At 42.4% G+C, this 21,323-nt stretch overlaps 1 protein-coding gene across 4 annotated transcripts; it reads left to right on the plus strand.

Annotated features, from left to right (window-relative positions):
• The first annotated feature begins 716 nt into the window (after positions 1-716).
• Positions 717-20,317, plus strand: LOC103723535 (BOI-related E3 ubiquitin-protein ligase 1-like). 4 transcript variants are annotated; one of them, XM_026800132.2, is made up of 4 exons: positions 717-1,236; positions 2,115-2,233; positions 17,376-17,747; positions 19,084-20,317. In XM_026800132.2, exons 2-4 carry the CDS (start codon positions 2,186-2,188, stop codon positions 19,627-19,629), a joined length of 966 nt encoding a protein of 321 aa, XP_026655933.1. In that variant the 5' UTR covers positions 717-1,236; positions 2,115-2,185; the 3' UTR covers positions 19,630-20,317. The 4 variants fall into 4 exon arrangements, with proteins under 4 accessions (XP_026655933.1, XP_008812701.1, XP_008812698.1 ...); XM_008814479.4 differs by having other exon boundaries at positions 718-1,236; positions 2,115-2,227; XM_008814476.4 differs by having other exon boundaries at positions 719-1,236; positions 17,392-17,747.
• The last annotated feature ends 1,006 nt before the right edge of the window (positions 20,318-21,323 follow it).

Raw genomic sequence — 21,323 nt, forward strand, 5'->3', positions numbered from 1 at the left:
AGAAAATATTTTTTTCATAAAGAATGGTACATTGGCTAATCTCCCTTGAAGATATAGCATTATATTAAGTGTTTTCACGTCTGCACGTTCACAAAGTTTACAAATTGACTATTCATCCTCTAGAAAATAGAGTTGCGTTGGTTCTACCATCTAATGTAGCCTTATATGAGTCTGGTGACGTGACGTCATCAGATTTGATCGAGTCATAGCCAGTATGGTAGCTTCGAGATCTCTTTGACATGATTTAACTAAGATAATCAGACGGTCAAACCAAGCAGAGTAGAAGCAATCGATCTTCAAGATCAAACTCCCAGATCTGTTAGACAACTTCTTGACTCTGCAGCAAGCCGACTAGAGCCTTCTCATCTCAGATAACAACCAGAGATGCTGAATACGGCTAGCATCCACTCATCTATACGATTACGACATGTCCCGCCATTATTACTGCATGATCCCAAATCATTACAGTGTATCCCGACGGTTACAGTCCGAATCTCATGTAGTTACAGTGGAATCTCCTACGGGTTGTTAGAACGCGATCACCAAAGATAACTCATCAATCCCGAAGTTAGCGAGATCTCGAAATTCTAAATTCAGAAACACCGGGCAAAGCTGGTTTATACGTTTCAGGCTTACAATCGGATGATGCCGGTAACTGATCGATCCAACGAGCATCCACAACCATGATGGAAGTTGGGATGCAAATCCGACGCGAGCTCCAAGCCGGCCGACTCAAACGGATGGACAGATAGGGACGCCGAGCTCTGAGTTGCTCATCTCAAGGCGAACGCCCTGAACCAAAAATCAAACGGCCACGTGACTCCCATCCCCTGCGGCGGCCCACGAGCGGGAGCACGATCGTCGCTTCCCTCAGCAACGACTATTAGCAGTTTATTTTAGAGAAAAATCCATTTGCAAAGTTTAAGAGGGGAGAGCGGACGGTGGAACTCCTCCTTCCTAAGCGAACTCGGAAGAAATTCTAGTAATTTGCCTGTATATACAGAAGAGAAGGGGAAAAAAAAAAAAAATACAGCGAGAGAACGATATATTCGGATTGAATTGATTGCTGGGTCCATTCCTTTCCGTGCACGCGCTTTGATTCCTCCTCCGATCTATGTGATATATCATCGCATCATTATATGATCACGGAGCCGGCCTTCGGGGACGAATTCTGAGCTCTCGAATCGGCTAGCCAGACGCCACAGATCCGCGCGATCGGAACCATCCCTGTTCCTGGTTTGATCTGCCTTCCTCGGCTCTCTTTTTTTTTTTGTTTTAATTGCTGTTTTCAATTGTTTCGTTAAAGAAAAAGAATGGAGAAGAAGAAGAAAAATATTGGGATATTGGGTCTGGTTGGGATGTTCTCACGGCGATCCTTGTGCCTTCTCCATCGAATGGCATATCGTCGATGCAGATCGTCGTGTTCCATCACGCGTGCTCCTCCTTTTCATCCGTTTATCATCATCATTATTATTATTTATTTATTTTGGATACGAGTCCGCTTGCAATCTGTTTATTCAGTATTCATCTGCTTTGTATAGGTGCTGATGTGGCCGCTGCGATGGTGTCATGCATGCTTGTTCTAATCTGTTTTCCCTTCCAAGCCTTCTTTTTCCCCCACCCCGCTTTTAAGCTTATTCTATTCCCTGTGATTCTTTTGCTATTCGTAGTTTCTACTTTATATTATTTTTGTTACTGGTCCTTGTGTTGTAGAATTATATCTTCTCGCCATCTGCTGTCGATTTAGGTCTGAGATAGGAAGGGCTTTATTTAGGAGGTCGCCTTGATCAACCATTTCCTCTGTTGCACTACCATGGCCTCTTGGTTTGTGAAGCTAGGCTTCGTTCTCGTGTGATATTTATCTAGAACTAAATGTATTTGTTCTCCTCTTGGTCTCATAGGTTTGATATGATAAGATCATTATTCCTATCTAGTCTCTCAAGATTTGTGTGTATTTTTTCTTGCTGCAGTTTTGTTGGTCTTTCGTTTCTTAATCTGCTTTAGCATCTTCCACTTCAAAGTTCTTGCGTTGCTTAATTATGTATTCTTGGGGTACTAATTGATCATGGAATTGCAGCGGACAAATTATTAACCTGATATGGTGCTTTTTTTAGGAGGAAAATGTTCAGAAGCAACAACTCCAATATGATGTTGCCATCTGTTCTGGAGGCTAATCAGTTCCATTATGACTCCAGTGCACCTACCCAGCTTCAGTTGTTTGGAAACAGTGAGTGTGAGATTTCTGAACAATTAATACCTCTGATTTATGTTCTTGCTCATCATTCTTCGACTCTAATTAAATGCAATTACCATCTCTCACTTGTGCACACATGCGTGTTCAACTCGTATATCTGTTTATGTGGTAGCTGTAATTCTCTATATGTGCAACTCTTGCATGTTGGTATTTTTATGAATTAATGATTCATCAAGTAAAGATAGCTGGATTTCTCCTTATTAATGTTAGAATGTAATGAAGGATGAAAACTTTGCATCGTTAACACGTTCAATCCTAAGATTGAATCTTCAAAACCTTAGAGTGGGAGTCTTTTTACGCTTCGAAAGAGTGTAATGCAAGCTCAAATGGCCAGACAGATACCAAGGAGTATTGGGTAGCCCATTTTTCACTATACTCTTTATGTCGGGTTGTATTGAACTTGTGTGCTCTTTTATGGACCAGTATATACCAATATGCACTATGCATTGGAATATACTACTGTACCATACTTATTCTAGCTGACATGGTGCAAGCCAGCATCTTAATCCTGGTGTGCTGTGAGAAGAATATATGGATGTTTTCCTGCAACGAAGTTGACAATATTAGTGTTGCCACGTGCTTGCAATGCGTGCTTAGGTGATCCAGATATGTGATTATGGAGGAATTAATCATAGTTTTCTTCACTCATGCATAGCTCAGTATCATTCACGACATGCCAGATGGTTATGAAAGGACCCTAATGATTGTGCAGTCTTTCTCTTAATTTTTTTGTAAAGAATACTATTTATACCTATCCATTTCGGAATCGTGCATTGCAATTATGCATTTCTCCTTAGAAATGCTTTAGACATATGCAAAAGAGGAGTATATATATCAAAATAGAAATGTACGTACTGGTTCCTATCATATCGAGTTTGATATGTGCACGTCAAGTGATCCTGCATGAAGGTGACCAGCTGTTAGTCTGCTCACTTCCTTGGCCTGTGGAATGTGTGTTGTATGTGGGAGGGATGGCATCAACTTCTCATGTCTCAACCATAATTTTATGCTTCTAATTTTTTTTCTTTTTAACCTGTACCTGCACAAAATCTTGTTCGTATACCTTCCTTATATGTTCCAGGTAGTTCAATCTATGAAAATGCTTGTAAGCGAGATGATGCCTTCTAAATAATAGTTTAAAGTATAGATACCAGAAGTGGTGCAGATGTGGGAGTAGGTTTGGTTATGGGTATGCGGAAGGGGGTCTCTTAGAAAAATGGATAAGGAAATGCTTTGAGAGGGGTTGTGGGGGCAAGTTTCTAGAGAGATTCCAAATTGGTTGTGCTACCCTATGTGGAAGTTTCATGATAAGGTTTAAGACCATCTATGCGTTGTTGATAAACACATGAGATGCAAATGGAGGGTATTTTAGGAATAATTACTGAAATATAAAATGTCATCATTTATCAATAAAAGATCAAAATATTTGTGTTTCCATTATATTGACCGATGAAAATATGATTACTTCAATGATGGAATTTTATATCACGTGATGTTAAATGACTTATCTGGTGTTTCTAGCCCCAAAAAATAGTAAGAAATGCGATGGATATGGATTGCTTGTGGATATAGGGGGATCTAAGAGCCAACTAGTTTTTCACGAGGCAATTTTTCTGAACGATATCTTGAGGTTCCGGGAGATGTGTCATTGTGCATAAGTAAGTGTGGTATTCAAGATACCTAGTGGATGACATGAAGTTGCTAGCAAGGTTCGCTGTTTCGATACCGGACTCCGTACTGGTGCTACACTAGTATTGTGTCGATATGGTACGGTATGAGATCTTTTCGGTATGCCGAGTATTGGTTCTCCTCTTGTACCGTACGTCTTGTACCGTCCAGTTTGGGCTGGTACAGCGAACCATGTTTGCTAGTATACAAAAGGAGAGTAGAATAATGAGATTTTAAGAAAGATAATGGTGCGGACACCAGTACCGGACCGCCTGTGACGCGGATCTACAATTGTCGCAGGAGGAGGGTCCAGCCACTTTCGTTATGGCTGGACTGATTTGATGTTAGTTTATTTTATGTTGTTATGTTGATTGGGTTTATGTACATTTTGTTATGTTATGTTAGGGTCTTATTGGGATTAGTTTATTTGGAGGGACCTTTTTGTATTTTGTAACCCTATATAGGTCTATGCATTTGTTGATTGGGTGATGAATGTTTAACAAAAATTACTTCCCTTCTATTTTCCCTCTTCTCCCTTCTCTGTTCTTCTTCATCCTCTTTCCTCCTCTTTCCTCTCTTCTCCTTCTTTCTCCCACTCCTCTCACGAAGCAGTGCTGCATCAGTTTAGTATCAGAGCCCCTGGTTTTGCCTCTGTTGCCAAAACCATCTTCTTCTATGGGCTGCAGTGAGACAGTACTCCAAAAAAAAAAAAAAACACCTTCTGTTGCCTCCTCCCTCTCTCTCGGATCTCGCACCAGAAAAAAAAAAGAGGAACCGTTCTTCGTTGGCTGGTTCTCCCCATCGTCGCACTTGAGCCCACCGCTGCCATCAGTCGCCGCCGGCACCGCCGGAACTGCCTCACAACGCCGCCACACTACTGATTTCTGCTGGAGAACGTCGGCCCACAGAAGCTCCACCCTGGTGTATGGCAGAGCAGCGTCGGATTCCAGGATTCCGATGGGCGCACGAGATCTACGCTATACCCCGAGCGCCACAGACGTTTGAGCGTGTTGACGGGCCGAGCGTGTTGACGGGCCACGCGCAACTTGCGTTGCCAAAAAGAGAAGGAGCATCGCCTCTTTTCTTTCGTCTCTGTCTCTCAGACCCACCGTAGCAGCCGCCGGCCACCGCACATAGGAAGAGAGCCGGAAAGACACCGCTAGTGAGAAGAGAACCAGTGTCGGAGCGGGTGACCGGTCGCCGGCCACCGCCACTGGCCACCGAGATCCACCTGCAACCGCTGGCGTGAACTTCGGCATGATCGGCCGCCGAGAACCACCTGCAACCGTGGGCGTAAATCTCGGCACGCTCACTTGAAACCGTCGGTGAGTTTCAAGTTGGTTAACGGGTAAGATCCAAACCCGTTAACCCTCGTTTCAGTAACCCGGATCCGTTCCGAGATATAAAAAAAAGAAAAAGAAAAGAAAAAAACGAAAGGTCACGTGACCTTCACGTGACTCCCGCACGTGACTTCCGCACGTGACAACCGCAGGAGAAAGCACGTGACTTGCACGTGCTCTCCAAAAAAAAAAAAGGCGTACCTTTCGTCCCGACGAAGAAGAACCCTAGATCTAGGGTTCCGCCGCCCCCGTCGACGCATTGCTACCCACGCACGCTGAGTCGCCGCTCTTGCCGCCGCACCCCACACTTCCGTAGCCTCTTCGCCACTTCCGTCGCCTCCCACCACCACCACCACAAACGCCCCCCCATCTCTTCCTTCCTCCTTCATCTTCCCGACCTCCCACCACCTTTTTCCACCCCTTTTCCACCCCACTAATGGGAGGATCGGAGGGTCCTGAACCCTCCTAAGCATCTTCTACCACCTCACGGCCAGTCGACATTCGGCTGTCCAACTGCCACCGCTTTTGCCCAAGCTTCACGACCACCCTTCCGCCGTTGAAGAACCGCCACCTCTTTCGTTTCTTCCGCTGCCGCCCCACCTCCCTTGCTCGCCGCTGCCTTTACCTTGGCTACCGCCTTCATTCATCTCAAGCCCATTCACCTCCCCGATCCCCCATCTCATCGCTCCATTTCCCCTCTTCCCCTCCCCGCTTCCACAAGTTCACGGCCACCCTTTCATCAGGCCCGCGCCCGACCTTCCTCGGGCCCGAGCCCGAACGTCTTCCTCCCTTTGGACCTCGGCCCAGTGGCCTGACCCAATTTTGTCCACATGGACCCAGCCCACAGGCCTGCTACGTCACTGCAGAGCCCACTGCAGCTTGCCCTTTTCCCTCCTTTCTTCGGACCACGGCCCAGCAGGTTAGATTTGCGCCGATTAACGAGCCGGTTTGCCGCACTTGAATCGTCATCTTCCACCAGATCAGGTTTGCCCTTTCCTGGATATTTTGTTTGCTTTCATTTTGGCATCAAATAGTTGTTTTGTGCTTGGTGGCATACTCTGAATATCCAAAACACACGCTTTCACACACCTCCACGCAACACACAGCAACCCTTGTGACAACCCTCTTTACTATTAATTGTAGAGCTAGCTATCATTGGGGCCTACAAGGTTCTGTGACACCTGATAATCCACTGGACACCTACTCTACTTGACTGCGGCTACTTGTTGGCTTGCGTCCCTTTCTAGTTCCCAGTTTGGAGTATTTCTCCGTTCGAGCATAGTCTTGTGTTATATTGAGCATCCACCTTGCATTTTAATCGTTTTTGCATGCATTAGGTCTACTTCACATCATTATTGTCATCTTATGATAGGATAGCATATAATTAAGTTTAATCTTCATATGCACCTTCGTAGTGGTCGTGTCCTCTCACATTCCGACACCCAGTTTACCATGGACGACTGCATCGAAGCCCTACTGAAAGCTGTTGAAGACTTGACCACTGAATCCACCCATACCAATGCCCGCCTTGAGTCGGTTGAATCCTCCCTACATAGGCTCATAGAATCCAAAGAAGATAGTGTTGCCCACTTCCCCAATCTCGACTTCGATGAAACCCTGGAACCTCACGGCTCTGTCGACAGGAAAATTTTGACACTGTACCCTTACCAGGACGTCATCATGCCTACCTATGCCCTAGAGGATCGGGCACCATCCCTAATGCTGACCAGGGTCATCGCTATAATGTGGAACCTAGACAGCCTCGTGACCATGAGGACGACGTGTTGAAGGACATTCATGTTGAGGCCCCCATCTTTGATGGTCGTCTAGACCCAAAGATCTTTTCAGACTGGATGCACGAAATGGACCACTTCTTTGAGTGGTATAATTTGTTTGAGGACAAAAAGGTCCGGTTTGCTAGGATGAAGCTAGTTGGTCGCGCCAAACTTTTCTGGCAAAGCGCCAAACTTTTCTGGCAAAGCGCCAAACTTTTGCTAGCTAGGAGACATCAACACGCGATTATCGATTGGGTAGAGATGAAAGAAAAACTGAAAGAAAAATATCTCCCCTTTAGCTACCAAGATGATCTTCTCGACCGGTGGAATACCTTGCGACAAGGCAATCGGTCCGTTAGTGATTACATCGCCCAGTTTGACGAATTTATGATGCGATGTAATGTGGAAGAAAATGAACGGATGGTCCTGAGCAGGTTTCGACGAGGTCTTAATGATGAGCTCAGGAAGGAACTCATCCTTCGAGAAATATCCACCCTCGACCAGGCCTACGCATTTGCCCAGAACTTTGAGCAGGTAACCAGGTCTATATTTGCTCGACGTTCTGACCTTCGCGGACCACCCACCAGCACTTCCCTTTCAGGATCCCGACATTCGCTTGGGCCCACGCCTTCTAGACCTATTTCCTCCAACCCTCCTTCTAACTGGGACAATAAGGGCAAGGGCATTCTTGGCGAAGCCCCAAAGGCAAGTTCCCGAATCCAATGCTTTAAGTGCCAGGGTTTTGGTCATGTCGCTTCCCAATGTGTGAACACCTCTCTTGTCATTGCAGCGCAAGAACAAGAGGATCATGATGATGAAATAGAAGAACAAATCTATGAACCAAATTTAGATGACATCCATGACGTCGATGATGACCAAGAAGAACGTATCGACACTTTAGGATGCATCCAAACCACAACTCCATCGGTTGTGACTGAATCAACTCAGTCCGTTATGAATGTAGTACGGTGTGCTCTCGCCCAACCCATGGAATAGGCTGACTAGAGGCGTACTTCGATCTTCCACACTTATCTTAAGTGCGGAGACAAGGACGGTAAAGTTATCATTAATAGCGGAAGCTGTATTAATGCAATATCATCAAATATTGTCTCTCGTTTGGGTTTGATTCCACTTCCTCAGACCCGACCTTACAAGGTCTCCTGGATCGATACGTCTTCTATTCAAATCAAAGAACAATGTCTCGTCCCAATTCAAATTCTTTCGTATAAAGACACCATCTGGTGTGATGTAATTCCGATGGACGTAGGGCACCTAATATTGGGAAGATCTTGGTTGTTCGACCTTGATGTCACCATCTTTGGTCGTTCTAATTCTTGTTCCTTCATATTTGAGGGCAAGCGAATTAAACTTAATCCCCTACGGTCTAGGACACTTGACGAGGGCAAGAAGACAAGTGAGACAAAGGGCAAGGAACTCCATATCTTGAGTCTGTCCAAATTTGAACGGGAAGTCTCTAGTGATTCTATGGTGTACGCTTTACTTGTCTTCGAAAATCAACTGATTCCGCCAAGCGAGCTACCATCAGAAGGTCAGCTCATCCTTGAGGAGTTTTCTGAAATTTTTTCTGAGGACCTCCCGGATCACCTGCCGCCTTTGCGTGACATACAGCACGCTATTGATCTAGTTCCGGGAGCTGCCCTGCCTAATCTACCCCACTATCGAATGAATCCTTTTGAGCATGCTGAGCTGCAACAGCAAATTAACGAGCTCATCCGAAAGGGGTTCATTTGTGAAAGTTTAAGTCCATGTGCTGTACCTGTACTCCTAACTCCAAAGAAAGATGGCACGTGGAGGATGTGTGTCGACAGTTGGACCATCAACCGAATCACAGTCAAGTACTGTTTTCCCATCCCTCATCTCGATGATATGTTGGATATGATGGCAGGCGCCACTATCTTCTCCAAAATTGATTTAAAAAAGTGGGTATCATCAAATCCGGATCTGTCCAGGTGATGAATGAAAAACGGCTTTTAAAACAAAAGCTGGTCTGTATGAGTGGTTGGTCATGCCTTTTGGCCTCTCGAATGCTCCTAGTACTTTTATGCGAGTGATGACATAAGTATTACTACCTTTCATGGGCAAATTTCTAGTCGTGTACTTTGATAATATCCTCATCTACAGCCAATCAAAGGAGCAACACTTCGATCATTTACGACTGGTATGTACAGCCCTGCGGAATGCCAAACTTTATGCTAACCTTAAGAAGTGTTTGTTCTTTACTTTTTATGTCAACTTTTTAGGTTACATTGTCTTCTCAGAAGATTTGTCCGTTGACCCTGATAAAGTCACTGCGATAGTCGAGTGGCCTGAACCTAAAACCCTCATCGAGGTTCGCAGTTTTCATGGGCTTGCTACTTTTTACCGTCGTTTCATTAATGGGTTTAGCACACTTATGTCCCCAATCACTAATTGCCTAAAAAGGGGCGACTTCCAGTGGACTAGTGCTGCTGCTAATGCATTCTACAATATCAAGAAGATGATGATGGAGGCGCCAGTTATGCGTTTGCCTGACTTCAGTAAGGCATTTGAAGTGGAGTGTGATGCATTTGGCCTCGGCATCGGTGGGGTGCTCAATCAAGAACGCCATCCCATAGCATACTTTAGTGAGAAGTTAAATGAGGCTAAGCAAAAATACTCTACCTATGATAAGAAATTTTATGCTATAGTCCAAGCTCTCCGGTATTGGCGCCACTACCTGCTGCCCAATGAATGCGTACTTTACTCCGATCATGAAGCTCTTCGCTACCTTAACTCCCAAAAGAAGTTGAATTCTAGGCATGCCAAATAGGTTGAGTTCCTTTAGGAACACTTTTATCCTTAAACACACATCGGGTGCCTCCAACACTGCTGTTGATGCACTGAGCCGGCGAGTGACCCTACTCTCGACTATGTCCATATATGTTACGGGCTTCGACAGACTCAGAGATGACTACTCCTCTTATCCCGATTTTGGCGAACTCTACAAAACCATTATTGATGGACATGAACCCTCAATTGATGAATTTTATCTTCAGGATGGATATCTGTTTAAGGCAGTGAAGCTCTGTATCCCACGGACATCAGTAAGAAATTTTTTGGTGTGGGAAGTACATGCCGGCGGTCTTTTCGGACACTTCGGGCGAGATAAGACCATCGAAGAGGTAGAACGCCAATTCTTCTGGCCTAGCCTAAAACGGGACGTTGCTAAAATTACTGGCCAATATCGCACATGCCAACTAGCCAAATACTGAAAACAAAACATTGGTCTTTATACTCCCTTACCGGTACCTGATCGTCCTTGGCATGACATTAGTGTGGATTTTATGCTTGGTCTTCCCCGGACCGCCCGAAAACATGATTCTATTCTTGTCATAGTGGACCGTTTCTCCAAAATGGCCCACTTCATTCCATGTTCCAAAACCTCGGATGCTTTCAAAGTGGCCAAACTCTTCTTTGATGAGATTGTTAAACTTTATGTCCTTCCCCACACCATCGTATCTGACCGGGATGTACGTTTCATGAGTTACTTTCGGAAAACTTTGTGGTACTCGGTTGGTACGAAACTTAAATTTTCTACTGCTTACCATCCACAAACTGACGGCCAAACAGAAGTGGTAAACCGAAGTCTGGGTATATTTTTATGGTGCCTTGTGGGTGAGCATACTCGTAACTGGGATTCAGTTCTTCCTGTCGCACAGTTTGCTTACAATAATTCGGTCAATCGATCCATAGGCATGAGTCCATTTGAGGTTGTACATGGTTACAAAGCTAGAAAACCTTTAGATCTTTTACCCATGTCACCCTATGTTAGGATTTCTGAGTCTGCGCACGCATTTGCACAACATATTCATGAGTTACATCAGAAAATCCAAAAGCGCATCCATGCTAGTAATGCTCAATATAAATTACATGCTGATTCTCATAAACGGGACAAAATATTCCAACCTGGGGACTATGTTGTGGTACGTCTTTGGCTGGAGCGGTTTCCGCATGGGACCGTTAAGAAACAGCAGGCGCGTAGCGTGGGGCCATTTCGGGTATTGCACCGGGTGGGCACGAATGCCTATGTTATTGAACTTTCCTCTGATTTTGGTATCAGCTCTACTTTTAATATTGAAGATTTGGTTGCTTACAAGGGTCCACCATCCATCCCAGATGACCCTTTTGTTGAGACCTTTCTTGAGCCTACTACTTCCCATATTCCTGATTCTATTCCATCTTCACTTCCTTTGCCTCTCCCACTGGCACAGAAAGAACTTATTGATGTCATTTTGGATGAGCAAACCATTTTATCCAGTACTGGTAGCATTCAACGGTTTTTAGTTCGTTGGCGTGGCTGCCCAGAGTTCGAGTCGACTTGGATCACGCGAGAGGAGCTTCAGCATATTGATCCAGACCTCTTGGAGTATTACCAGAGTTACACTGCGCCACGTTCGTCGAGGTCGACTTCTTCCGACCCGGAGGGAGTTGGTGTGGACACCAGTACCGGACCGCCTGTGACGCGGGTCTACGATCGTCGTATGAGGAGGATCCAGCCACTCTCGTTATGGCTAGACTGATTTGATGTTAGTTTATTTTATGTTATGTTATGTTGATTGGGTTTATGTACATATTGTTATGTTATGTTAGGGTCTTATTGGGATTAGTTTATTTGGAGGGACCTATTTGTATTTTGTAACCCTATATATGTGTCTATGCATTTGTTGACTGGGTGATGAATGTTTAACAAAAATTGCTTCCCTTCTATTTTCCCTCTTCTCCCTTCTCTGTTCTTCTTCATCCTTTTTCCTCTCTTCTCCTTCTTTCTCCCACTCCTCTCATGAAGCAGTGCTGCATCAGATAACTTATGAGAGATTTTACATTCTAGAAAGAGGATGTAAATTTGCTAGTATACAAGAGGAGAAGAGATGCATGTGATCGTTGGAAAGATATTTAAAATGTGATGGATTTTAAATTGTGCTTAAATTGCCATATTTTATAAATTGATGGACTTTAAAGTCTATCTAAGATGAGACATTTTAATTTACTCCCAATTAAATTCAATGTTATGAGGGGATTCATGGCTGCGTAAGTATTTATGGAAAATCAGCTAGTTGATTGAGCGAGTGGGCTGCTATACTACTTTAGAAGGGCGAAAGATAAGTGGAGATGCCAAACATGAAAAAAGCAATATATTGAGTAGAACCTAAACAATTGGAAGTTGAAATCTACACATTTAACTACGTGATAAAGATTTCATCATCTAATAATTGCGAAGCAAGTAGGAGCAATGAGATATGTATTTGAGGCAGCAAATTTGTCCTTGTGTGCATGTTCCTGTATATTCTCTATATCAACTCTTTTCAAGATCCATAGTGAGTAGTGAGTAATGAGGTATGTATTTAGAGGCAACAAACTTACCCATGTATGTTCCTTATTCTCTGCAACAGTCTACATCAACAGTTTTTCAGATCTAATGGTAATCAGTGGCAGGTGAATTCAACTGAATTCAGCAGATTGAGTTTCTTCGTTCCCATTTTTAGTTATTACAATGGGTATAAGTCGGGAGATTTCAAAAGCAAAACTATTATGAGTTGAATGACAGAATAAAATTCTTCTTATCATTATTAAGTTACTATAATCAATAAATCTTGCCATCTTGGTACCGGACCCCATGCTGGTGCCACACTAGTATTGTGTCGTTATGGTTACGGTACAAGATCTTTTCGGCATACGAAGTGTCGGTACGCCTTTCATACCAGGTACTGGTACCGAATTGGTACAGTACGGGGTGTACCATCCGGTTCAGCTCGATACGGCGAACCCTGGTAACCAATGTGAGAATGTTATTGTTCGTTGGAAAACCAATGCAAAGAATGTGTTTGTGTTTTGCTACCCATAGTAATAGGGAAAGAGTTTCAAATCTGTCTTTTCAAATGATCTTTTGGTTATTATAAGAGCTATGATATGGAATTGGATGTAACCATTTTGATTGGCAATTCTATTATTTAAATGAAGATTGGCCTATCAAACTACGACATATTTAATGTACTAGGTATTAATTTAATTTATTCTGTTTGTTTCATTTACTATGTGATCATACTAGCATCTGGTTTGCTTTTTTTTTTCTTTGTTTGTTTGCTATCAGTTTATGGTGCTACTTATTATTACTATTGTTGTTACTATTGTTTTCCCGTGAAGTTCTCATGCTCTCTTTCCCTTCCTCTATTTTTGTCAGCTTAACATTTTCTTCTGCATAATATATAGTTTTTGCAATTCTGTGTTGTTAATCAGTATTTTATATGTCAACATTCAGCAATCTCCATAAAAGAATGAGAAGTAAGTGAAGAAGAGTGACATGCCATAAAGTTTTTATGAATTATTATTAACAATCCATCAAAAGTATTTAAACAACGCAACTTCTCATGCTAGTCATGTAGCCAAAACCTTAGCTATATATGTACGCAAGGTTTGCTGAGATGTATCAAATTGGTTGGTTCGAGGCATATTGAACAGGACTGGTCGGTTATTAGCATGGTTTAATCCATTGATTCAAATTGGAGAGAGAGGAAGAAGGAAAGAGAGGAAGAGAGAGGTAGGGATATGAAGGCTTTTGAGCCATCCCTATTGCTCTCTCTCCTCCTTCCTCCCTTCCTCTCCCTCCCTCTCTCTCCTCCCTCCTTGGCTCTCCTTTTGTTGGTATGCCTCAGAATGGTACGATACGAAACCGTATCGTACTGAACCGATTGTCAGCTGGTATGCCCTCCAGTACTGGATTAGCAAACCTTGTATGTACGTATGTATGTTTGTTATATATATGCATGTGAAATATCATACATTACCTTCCTCGCAAGAGTGATAGATGAAGACATTATGTTGTGCATATGCCCCGTTCAACCTTTTCTTGCAAACCCTTTATCTTCCCTATGCAAGGTATTATGAAATCTCATTATTGCAAATAATATGGAAACAACTTTTATAGACTTCAAGAACATTACTTTTATCAGTATCGTTGTCATCATTATTGCTATCATTGTTTATTAGACGGAACAGGGTGCTAGTTGGTTGTGTAGCATTTTGGCAAATTTTCACGTGACTATATTTTTTTTTAAATAATAATTTGATAATTAACCATAGTAGTCTGAGATAAATACAGTTCATTTCCTGTTTTGTCTTTTTGTTGAATAGTGTCAATTATACATGCTACATACCTAACCTAAACCAGCCCTCCAGAAATTGTTTGGATGTACAATCTCTTCCATATTATTTTTTTCCTCTACAAGAGCAATTCCACTCTTTCTAAGTTCCGGTCAAAGTCTTGCTTCTATTGGTGTCAAACTGGACTCATGGTTCTTTGTCCCTTATAATTTGTGAGGACTGCTACATGTTAGATCTAGGTCAGTTTATTCTGTTTGAACCATATGCATGAAGGAATTTCTTAACTAGTCCAAGTAAAATGTGTAAAGCACATGTACCTGACTTTATGTAATCTAGTCTCATATTTTATAGCTCTTGCATAACTGAGCTGATCTCTTTTGTAGTGAGGATGCAAAGATTGATGAAATTATGCTCTCAGGCCCATGTCATCTTGGGTTGGCCCCTTTTGAATCTTGTGCTTCCTCTATTTTGCGTTAGCTGCCATTTGATCCCTTGCATTTGTTAGTGCGATGAACTTTTCTATCTAAACCTTATCAGTTCAAACCAATGGTCACTGTGCCAATATCCAGGCTTGTATCGGTTGCCTAATGGCACGGTATAGTATGCTTTTTCGTGCCGGGCCTCTACCGACATAGCAAAGAGGGTGGGGGAGAGGAAGAACGAGAGAGAAGAAAAGAGGGAGAGAGGGGGGAGGGAGGGTGGCAGAGGCCATTGGAGGGCTGTGGAGGGCCGAGGAGAGGCGGAGGGAGGGCTTCACCCTCCGGTTCCTCTGTTTCGAACAGAGAGAGAGGAAGGGAGGGAGAGGGAGGGTGGCGGACAGCCGTCGGAGGGCCGGGGAGGGGCGCAGAGAGGTGGAAGGAGGGCTCTGCCTTCCGGTTCTCCTATTTTGTTTGAAACAGAGATTTCAGAGAGGCCCCTTTTCTTTTTTGAAGAATAAAAAAGTGTTTTTTTGGAAAAAAATTAGTGAGGCCAGCAAGATGGTTGTTGACTTCACTTAAATTCTTCAAAATAGAAAAGAGGCCCCTTGAAGACCCCTGTTTTGAACGAAATAGGAGAACCGGAGGGTGGAGCCCTCCCTCTGCCTCTCCATGCCCCTCTCCGGCCCTCCGCCATCCTCCCTTTCTCTCCCTCCCTTCCTCCCTCTCCCCCCTCTCTCTCTTTTCCTTTCTTTCCTTCTCCCTCTCCCCATCCCTTGCCTATTTCTCGATGTGAAGGTTGAAACCATTCCAGTCTACCGCCGGTATGGTTGGATACGCCCCGAACCAAGCGGTTCGGGATGGTTCTGCCGACGTTGATTCAAACCATAGAAACATTGCCCTTATGATACATCTAATTCATGATGCCATGTCCTTCAATTGCTTTTTGACTGTAAAATGGAGGGATCATTGTAATAACTTTTTGTTAGAGAATTAGTTTGCGCATGAAATGGGGTATGAGCCATGTATTTGAGGCTCTTTTGGGGCATAAAACTTTGAAGAGTTATAATATAGATTCAAGTTTCTGTATTCAGTAGGCTACATATACAACTGATCAAGTTTTAAACTATATATTAGAATTTACACTTGTAGCTCTTTATTTTCCTCTCTTCCACTCAAGCTCCTTAAAGAAATTCATGCATAGTGGCATGACTTTTTCCCTCGGTCTTTTGTTAGATCCTCATAATTCTGATCTATGATCTTCTTAGATTAATAAGAAACCCAGGACTGGCCTCAAATGATTGTTATGTTATGATAAACTATGACAACCATATGATTGTTGGCTAATCCAAAATCTTGGCATGATGAGACAAGAGAATACAGATGCATCCACATGCAAACGCAAATTGATGTGTCAATTTGGTAATCAAGCCGGTGAGCATATCTAGGCCCAGACTAGACTTTATGTTCTGTTGGACTCACAAAATTCAATTTTTAATAATAGATAAACCATGTAATTCACTGCCATCATGATAATCACAACTTTAAATGTCTGAAGTAGTAATGATTGCATTATAAATTTCTTAAGTTGTAACAGAGACTCCAATTGGTCTGCTTTGATGATGGTACCTTTCCATTTGGATGATTATTCATGTTGTTTCAACTTCTTCTTGTTGGCAAACATAAATTGGTAGAATGTCCGTACTTGAAATAAGTGGCCTTGAAGGCTGTGATGACATTTTATGAGTTTAGATGCATTATGGACGAGTGCTAGTTTACATGTCCTATAAAGTTTTGCATCTGATTATGTCAGTCTTTGTAATGTTTAAAATAGACTATCAAAAACCTATGAAAACTTGCTACATTTTCCAGACTGTGGAAATCCAGCTAACACAAATGTCCCATGTCCAATTGTTTTGTGAAAAATGAGTACAGAGCTGATCAAGGAGCTTAAATCACCTTTTCTAGTTCATCCCATGGATATCGTTTAGCATCCATGGGATTGCATTCCAATATATTATCTGATAAGCAATCCTTGTTTATTTGTAATTTTTAAATGTTTTGCTAATGCTTAAGCAGTACAAGATGGAGAAACTGAAAGAAGTTTATTTTTATCAGTCAGGTTGATCTACGCTAGCTTTGGTGTGGCAAATACAATGTTGTTTTACGCAGGCCTCTGAATTATATTTAGAAATCTTGTCCTTTCAAATGACCATCTAACCCAAGTTGCATAATCCTTCATATAGTCTACTTATTGTTGTAAAAACTCTTTTTCCCCTCTGTTAATTGATACAGAACAAACCATAATGTTGATGCATGAGGCTGAATCTCCTACTTCTCTGCCTTCTAGACAAGCCAGGGCCTAACCAGAACTTTTTCAACCATTTGCTGGAACACTAGAACCCTGTCATGATCAAATATCCTGGATCCTATTGATTTTTGCCTGTTGCAATTAGGGTGCTGCGGCCAATTTTTTTTTCATTCAATTTTTCTGTATTTTTTCTGGTCGAATTTGCATGGCATTTCAGTCCATGATATCTCTTTCTAGCAAATTGTTAACTTGAGATGATTTTGTCACTACGCCCATAAGTTTTCCAATTATCTGCTTCTTTGCTAATGTATGTTATTTTCTTAGATAAAGCATGTAACTTGCTTGTATATATTGCTTTTGTTGTATGTCATGCAACACATAATGGAATCTTGCATTTGGTTGTCCAACTATTTAATTTACGGAATTGCTCTCCTGGAGCATTTTATCTCATTTAGACACATTCTTTCAATATAGCCAATTTGCATTGCAGTTCCTGCTACATGCAGTGTAACTCCTGTCAACAACATTGGAAACAATTATATATCTGCTCTAAACTGTTCAAACAAAATGAGGAGGGAGACAGAGGATATTGGAAGATGGCACAAGCCTCAGATTTCCTTGAATGATTTTAGTCAAGATAAGGCTGATCATTCACCAGGTATCCCTAATCCAAATGCTGTATCAACTGGGCTTAGACTTTCCTATGACGATGATGAACACAATTCTTCCATTACCTCTGCAAGTGGGAGCTTACAATCATTTCCTGTTGTCATGTCCCTTGGTGACAATCTGAGGACTGAGATTGATCTTCAAAAGGAAGAATTTGACCATTACATCAGAATTCAGGTACTCGTTATTTAATACAATAGTTTCTTTTTTGATTGCTTGCAATATGTTGATGCATGCAAAAAAAGATTATCTCTGTTGTATGACAGTTACTCTTCTCTTTTGCATATTTGTTTAATGAATCGAGATCCTCTGTAGTTCGGGGCTGGATGGAAGAGGTCCAGTCCTGTAATCACAGCTTTCCATGTATAGTTGCGATGGCTGTGATTGCATATGCCCTGCATGGTACATGAAGCACTGTCCCATGCCCTGCATATACCCACATGATTATGACCACTGCACAATACATGGACAACCATGATTGCAAGACTGGACCTCCAGTACCGCCCCAAACTGGAGGGATCCAAACTTTTCTTTAATCTGGTCTTTTGCCTGATAACTGTGAAGTTAGTCAAATATGTGTGTGGTTAGTTACTACTATGTTATTAATTGATCACTAGGTTATATGTTATGTTACTATATATATTCTTTAAGGCTTGGAGGATGGCCTCCTGCAGCTGTTTTCGGAGCTTGAAGCCTCTGTATTTTAATTCCTTCAATGCTTCCCCTGAGCCCTCATGTATGCAGCACCAAAACAATAGGAAAAAAATGTCATTTATCCCTTCACATTTAACACTGGGAATCTGATAGAGATTAGAGATTAGAGTCCTTCCTAATATCAATTATGGAAAGAAAGAAGCAATCAAGGTCATTCATTAATTTGCTTCTCTTTTGAAAAAAAAGGTTATGTGGATCTCACTTAGGGAGAGATCTAGTGCATCTTTAAAGGAAACGGTTTAATGCTGCCTGATTCAAATTCCAGGCTGAGTCTGCAGAATTTATGTCAATGGAACAGTAAAAAAAAAAAGAAGAGGAGAAAAAGGAAAAGCAAAGAATGAAGGTGGGAACTGTGTTATATGCTATGTAACAAACTTCCAATTCTTAAAAACGAGTCACTTGTACTTAGATTCACCAGACCCTTTCTAACATTTGTAAAATTATTTGCATTCTTATGTAAGAACAGCTTAATTACTTATAACACAATTTTTCGGCATTATAATCAATCTATATCTTTCACAAACTAACAGAGACACTAAATTGTGATAATTTATCTATGGACTATGTTGTTCTTCTATATCAAGTAACCCTGCTATGGAAAATAAATTTGTCTTGGACTCTGTTGTCATCTTTTATATTAACCAACCCTGCCATGGTAAATGAATTTGCTCGGTTTCTAGATGTTCCTACAGGCAATGATAGAGATTAATAATGTTTGGTGGGTCTTGTTTTCTCTATCATTTTTGCTTTTCTGTTTTGGAGTTGTATTGTATTTTATTTTTTTTCTTTCTATGTACAGGAGGGGCAAATCATGAAAGGTGTGAAAGAGATGAAGCAAAGACACATGGTTGCTTTCCTGAATGCCATCGAGAAAGGGGTTGGGAGGAAACTGCGGGAGAAAGAGCTTGAGATAGGGAACATGAACAGGAAGAACAAGGAACTCATCGAACGAATCAAGCAAGTGGCTGTAGAAGCCCAGTCTTGGCAGTGCAGAGCTCGGCACAATGAGTCTGTTGTGAATATGCTTAAGAACAGGCTCAAGGAAGCCATGGTACAGGGTGCTGATGATGTGAGGGAAGGGTGTGGGGACAATGAAGGAGATGATGTGGTCTCTTCTTACAACCCAGGTGGTGTTATTGGTGGTATCCTTCAAGCAAGCGTGCCTGGTAGCAGGCGAATGATCAGTGAGCAGATGGCATGCAAGTCCTGCAAGATCAAGGAGGTCTCTGTGTTGCTGATGCCATGCAGGCACCTTTGCTTGTGTGATGATTGCGAGCGTTTCATTGAGGTCTGCCCGGTCTGCCAAACCATGAGAAGTTTTAGCGTTCCAGTTTACATGGCCTGAGGGTTTGTCTAACCAAGAGACCATTAGGGATGGCCATTCCCTTAGGTTGTTGTTCTCTCTTTATATGTTTCAGTTCTCGCTCTGGCTTATATGGAGAACCAGCAGTGGGTGGATTGAGCAACTGCATTGTCTAGCAGGTGCCGATGAGGCGTGGATTGATCTTAAACTTGAGAACAGTTTCGTGCCACCTGGGCCTATGGAGCCCGGAAAGGATGTGCTTTTTCTTGAGTGACCGGTTAAAAATAGGTGGTTTATTTTACACGAATTTGGAGGGAAGGGGGAAAAAAAAATTCAAATACAAACATGCTCAGGTCCATTGATGGACGCATGGTTATCAACCATACTCAGGTCTATTGTTAGATGCATGACCATCTTTCGCAGCCCTGACCAAATGCTTACAAACTCAAAGCCAGGAAGCATGTGAGACGTCATCTGCTTTCCAAGGAGCGTATCATCTAGTATGCTTTGTCTGGGGGAAAGTAATTTGGGTGTGCAACCTGCAAACTACGGGAACTGAGATGGGTACCGGGATCTGGCAGCGGGGATGATTGCATGTTATACTCTATGATCTCTTTATCACTTACTCGTGTATTACCAGTCATATTGCCAGGATGGATGGATGTATGCCAGCAGTTACCTGTAGACATGATCTTCACTTTTTTCTGTCAGGATCCATGCTATTCTCACCAGTGTACCTGTTTATGGATGGCCTGCTCGAGTTCGAAGGCTTCCATATAACCTGGATGTTAAGCTCAGCGAGTTGGGCGGAGCTTGAAATATGAGTCCGCCGGTTAATTAGGTTGGACTCGGGATTAGGCCTTCAAGCCCGAGCTTGAAGGCTTTCGGATGGGCTTGGGCGTCAATTTTGACGCTCGACGGGCTGGGTGGAGTCAAAATATGAGCCCGTCTGTTAGGCCTTTAAGCCCAGCCCGAGGTTGGCTCGGCCTGGATAACTTGGTAATCCTTCACCTCCTCCGTCCTCCTCCACTCTCTCTCTCTCTCTCTCTCTCTATCCGCTTTAATATTTTTTTAAAAAAATTAAAAAAATAAAGGGAGCTTGAGACCCAGCTCGAAGCTAGAGTAAATCTCCTGCTCGGACCTAAGAAATAGGCATGTTCAAGCCTAACTAATTTTAGTTATATCTTGGGCTAAGTCTGGCTCGACCCACTTGATGAATAGGTTTACTCATCGACCAGGATTCAGTTTTGTATGTGGGCATTCAACACCTGACCTGACCATATTTGCCGTCCTGAGTTGGGTGATTCCCCCCGTTGGTCATGTTCCTCGGGTAGGGTAGGTTTCAGCTTCAAGTCTCATGAGGTGCATCTTCAGTATTTGAATCTGGGCCCCTTTCTTTCAAGAGCAAGATAATCGCGCAGGTTTAGCCAGTGCTACGGTTGAAGAAATTTCAAAGTTTTACTGCTCTTATATTACAAAGATAATCGCACATATTCAAGAGCAATAGAACTCGTAAAATAGAGGTAATCTAAGAGCAAGATAAAATAAAAATAATACAAAGATAATTAAAAATAAATTAGATAGATTGATAATGTGGAAAAGTACCCCTTCTGAAAATACAATTTATTTATTTATACTAGAAGGCAAACAACTTAATAACTACTTATTCCATTCATGATGGCTCACGTTTAACCCTGGGCAAATGATTCCATCTACTCCCACTACTCATGTTCGTC

Source organism: Phoenix dactylifera, chromosome 15, assembly GCF_009389715.1.
Source record: "Phoenix dactylifera cultivar Barhee BC4 chromosome 15, palm_55x_up_171113_PBpolish2nd_filt_p, whole genome shotgun sequence".
Taxonomy (NCBI): Eukaryota; Viridiplantae; Streptophyta; class Magnoliopsida; order Arecales; family Arecaceae; genus Phoenix; species Phoenix dactylifera.